At 47.1% G+C, this 4,397-nt stretch overlaps 1 protein-coding gene across 1 annotated transcript in view; it reads left to right on the top strand.

The window, feature by feature from the left end:
* The window catches only part of CLSTN3 (calsyntenin 3), a 30,202-nt gene that overhangs the window by 18,240 nt on the left and 7,565 nt on the right, over window positions 1–4,397 (top strand). Inside the window, exons 13-16 of the mRNA XM_003796375.3 lie at window positions 1,596–1,822; window positions 2,136–2,306; window positions 3,044–3,189; window positions 3,385–3,520. Coding sequence (XP_003796423.1) covers window positions 1,596–1,822; window positions 2,136–2,306; window positions 3,044–3,189; window positions 3,385–3,520 — 680 coding nt within the window. The remainder of the gene's footprint in view (window positions 1–1,595; window positions 1,823–2,135; window positions 2,307–3,043; window positions 3,190–3,384; window positions 3,521–4,397) is intronic.

Genomic DNA, 4,397 nt, shown 5'->3' with positions numbered 1-4,397 from the left:
AGATGGTCTTGCTCTGTTGCCCAGGCTGGGGTATAGTGGCATTACTATAGCTCACTGTAAACTCTTAACTCCTCGACTCAAGGAGTCCTCCTGCCTCAGCCTCCTGAGTAGCTGGGACTGTAGGTATGCGCCACACACACAGCCCTGGCTAATTTTTAATTTTTTTTGTAGAGACAAGGTTTCACTATGTTGTTGCCCAGGCTGGCAACAAACAAACCCACAAGTGATCCTCCTGTCTTGGCCTCTCGCAGTGGGTTTAAGTCTTGACTCTGGGACATATTACGTATGTGGCTTGATCTAAGAGTTTTAGTTTATTTTGTTTCTTCTTTTTCATTTCCTTCTCCTCCTGCTCCCTCCTTCCTCCTCCTCCAAATAAAATAGGACCCAGAACTTTGGTTTTTTTATCTCTGTCCTATAGCACTGAAATAAGGTTATAGTGAAATAACATGGGTAAAATGCTTCATACATTGGCAAGTGCTATATATTTATTAGATGTTATTATTATTGGCAAAAGGGTAGGGCTTAGAGATGATCCGGGAAGTGTCATTCCTGAGTGGTTGAGTTAGTTGAGTCCTCTAGGGAGAACTTGTTCTTGGTACCCATATCAGACAGGCTTCATGGCATGGTAGATCTAGTCCAAGGTGGTCAGGTCATCTTACCTACCAAAATGTGTTTCTCAGATGTTGGAAGGAACAGAAGATATACCAGGAGTAGGAAATTCTTTGATAGAAATGTCTCACCCTACTTTTACCACTGGATTGTTTTTTTGTTTGTTTGTTTTTGAGATGATGTCTCACTATGTTGCCCATGATGATCTTGAACTCCTGAGCTCCAAATGATCCTCTTACTTCAGTCCCCAAGTAGCTGGGACTCACCACTGTGCCTGGCTTATTGTTGAATATTTTTAGCATAAATTTGTCAGATATTCTACTGACATTCATTTTTTAATTCCCGAGTAAAGAAATATGTGTGTATACATTTTTTCAGTTCAGGTTGTTTTATTTTTCATTAAAATTGAATTTGTAGATGTTCCATAATTGTGGGGTGGGGCATTGTGATCACTCTCACAGGTAGACGTTTTCCTGTAGTGACATCCTACAGGAAAGGATCTCCCCCAGCTTTGCAGTTGGGGTTGGGGTGCAGAGACACTACCCTCTATTTCTCCTTCCACCTCCCTGACATGGGGTGCTCTATTGTAGAGGTAGAGGCCCAGAGGAATGAAACAATATAGATTTTGGCTCGGCGCCTATAGCTCAACCGGCTAAGGCGCCAGCCACGTACACCTAAGGTGGCGGGTTCGAATCCCCAGCCCGGACCCGCCAAACAACAATGACGGCTGCAACCAAAAAATGGCCGGGCGTTGTGGCGGGCGCCTGTGGTCCCAGCTACTTGGGAGGCGGAGGCAGGAGACTCGCTTGAGCCCAGGAGTTGGAGGTTGCTGTGAGCTGTAATGCCACGGCACTCTGCCCAGGGGGACAGCTTGAGGCTCTGTCTCAAAAAAAAAAAAAAAAAAAAAAAAAAGAAACAATATAGATTTTAAGGGAGAGGGTATTGGGGTTGAGGAAGTAAATGGCCTTTCTCCCCTTCTCACATAGGTGCTTCAGTGAAGAATCTTGTGTCTCCATCCCCGAAGTGGAGGGCTACGTGGTGGTCCTTCAGCCTGACGCTCCCCAGATCCTGCTGAGTGGCACTGCTCATTTTGCCCGTCCAGCTGTGGACTTTGAAGGACTTGAGGGGGTCCCTTTGTTCCCTGATCTTCAAATCACTTGCTCCATTTCTCACCAGGTGGAGGCCAAAAAGGATGAGAGTTGGCAGGGCACAGGTAAGGATCAAGACACCATCAAGAGATGGGGCCAATGTCTAGAACCAGAAGGAGGCAGGAGCCCCACTGAAAGTGGACAGTGACTTCATTCTGCATTTGCTTGACTAGAGCCACTTATCTTTAAGAAGTAGAGCAAGCAGGATGTTCATTAGGTGGAGGAAATCATTGATAATGATGTTCTTGAAAATGATGCTGATTTCTCTTGAGGAATGACCCTAAGAAGGGGAGCAGGATGGCTGTGAGGGGATGGCTAGGTCTCAGAACCTTATTGAGCCCTTCAGTTCTGACCCAGACCCTGACTCTCTCCACACAGTGACAGACACACGCATGTCGGATGAGATTGTGCATAACCTGGACGGCTGTGAAATTTCTCTGGTGGGGGATGACCTAGACCCTGAGCGGGAAAGCCTGCTCTTGGACATGGCATCCTTGCAGCAGCGAGGGCTAGAGCTCACCAATACATCTGCGTACCTCACCATTGCTGGTCAGTGGGGCCTGAGAGCCTGTCCTCTTTGTATGTGTGTAAACTTCACCATGGGAAAACACCAGGGAAATTCAGAGCCCCCCCCCCCCGGGGTGTGGCCAAGTGCCATCATGTACCTTCCCCACCTGGAAGAGCCCCTGGCTTTCAGCATAGCCCTAGGGGAGGTATGCTGGGGTTCAGGCTTCAGACCTTCCCTTCCTGCTCCTCTCTATACCCTGCACCCTCCACACCTGGCCCTGTTTCTGTTTCCCTTCTCTCCTCCTTCCTGTCCTCATCTTCTCTGACTAGCTTTCTACCTCTTGCATTTGGTGTTGGTCTGTCTTCCAGATCGCTAATCTCACGTGCACACCAGAACTGTACATAAGTGCTTGTCTCTTAATGAATAGTGGGGAGTGATGATTTGGTAGTTTCCAGAAGATGCCTGAGGGAGAATGGGAGGAGTTGGGTATGACTAGATCCCTATCTCCAGCCCCTTCTAGGGCTTTGCTGAGGACTTCTCTGTTTTCCCTGGTCTCAGTTTTCTTCCTGCTGCCACCTCCCTTATGTCTTTTGGGATTTCCTCATCTCCTTCTTTCTGTTCTTACCCAGAAGCCACAGAGCTATTAGAGAAGGGCTGAGCAGAAAACAGTCAGGCAGAGCAGGTGGGGGTGGAGAGAACATCTCTTCCTAGGAGAGCCCAGGTCACACCTCTGGGGATGGCTGGGCCTGCCTCACTGGGATACTTCTTTGGCCCCCAGGGGTGGAGAGCATCACTGCCTATGAAGAGGTCCTGAGGCAGGCTCGGTATCGGCTGAGACATGGAGCTGCCCTCTATGCCAGGAAATTCCGGCTTTCCTGCTCAGAAATGAATGGTCGTTACTCTAGCAATGAGTTCATTGTGGAGGTACCCATAGAATCTTCTGGTGAGGGGCTGGGGCGGAGTGGGGTCAAACCATTTGTTGTGGGCTATGGACATGTTAGTATGGAGGGCAGATGGACCTGATAGTGGGTGGAGGAGGAGGAGATGGGGGCAGCAGTGAGGAGGTGGGGAGGACCTAGAGAGAATTGGGTATGCCCATGGAGTCTTTCCTCTGCCCAGGTCAACGTCCTGCACAGCATGAACCGAGTTGCCCACCCCAGCCATGTGCTCAGCTCCCAGCAGTTCCTGCACCGTGGTCACCAGCCTCCTCCTGAGATGGCTGGACACAGCCTGGCCAGCTCCCACCGAAACTCCAGTACGTAAGGCTGGATGGGGCTGGGCAGGGAGGGATGGGATGGTGGCAGGTGAGTGGGCTGGGCAGAGGCATCCTCCCCCTTTACCCTGTTCCCTGTGCTGCCTGCCTTTACTGACACCTGTGGGCCAATTTCTTTATCCTTCTGAGTTGTTAACTTTCCCTTGTGAAGAATGTGAGCCTTGTGTCATTGCAAGGGGTGCTCATACCTAGAAGCTTAAAGTCAGTGCAAGGTTTAGGTATCTTTGTATTCCTGCTTTTACACCCCAACCCTAAATATCAAATTGGCCCTGGACCTAGGAATCCTCTGTAGGGAAGCCGTCATGTATTTACTAAGCACTTACTATATACTAGCACTCTCCTAAGATGATATAAGGGATTATAGGACACCTACAGCCCCATCCTCAAGGAGAAAGTTGGTGCTATTACATGTGTAATTATGTGCTACCTGTAAAGTATATGCAGATTTTCAAAGTATTACATGCAGACCAAGTGCTGCCCTTCAGAGTGATTTGTTCCTCAGCCATTGTCCTTTACCAGTGGTACAATTTTTATTTTCTACTTTAAGTGTTGTTTAATTGTAGAAAATCTAGAAAATACAAGTAAAAAGAAAAAAAAATCAGCCATAATTCTATCATTGATAGGGAACCACTGTTTTTTTTTTCTATGCCTTTTTTTTCTTTTTACAAAGTTGTGATTAAGTTATTAGTGATATCAACATCACTTAATATTATGAAACAAGTATTTTCCCACATTATTAAAAACTGAAAACTGGTACTGATGTTGCTGAAATGATTTTTGGCATCCCCTTATAGAATTGCTTTCAAAGTCAGTTTATGAGTTGTATTTATTTTTGTTGCTTTTTTTTTTTTTTTTTTTT

This window comes from Otolemur garnettii, unplaced genomic scaffold (genome assembly GCF_000181295.1).
Source record: "Otolemur garnettii isolate 467f Iridium unplaced genomic scaffold, OtoGar3 scaffold00104, whole genome shotgun sequence".
NCBI lineage: Eukaryota > Metazoa > Chordata > Mammalia > Primates > Galagidae > Otolemur > Otolemur garnettii.
This window is presented reverse-complemented; position numbering and strand designations above follow the sequence as displayed.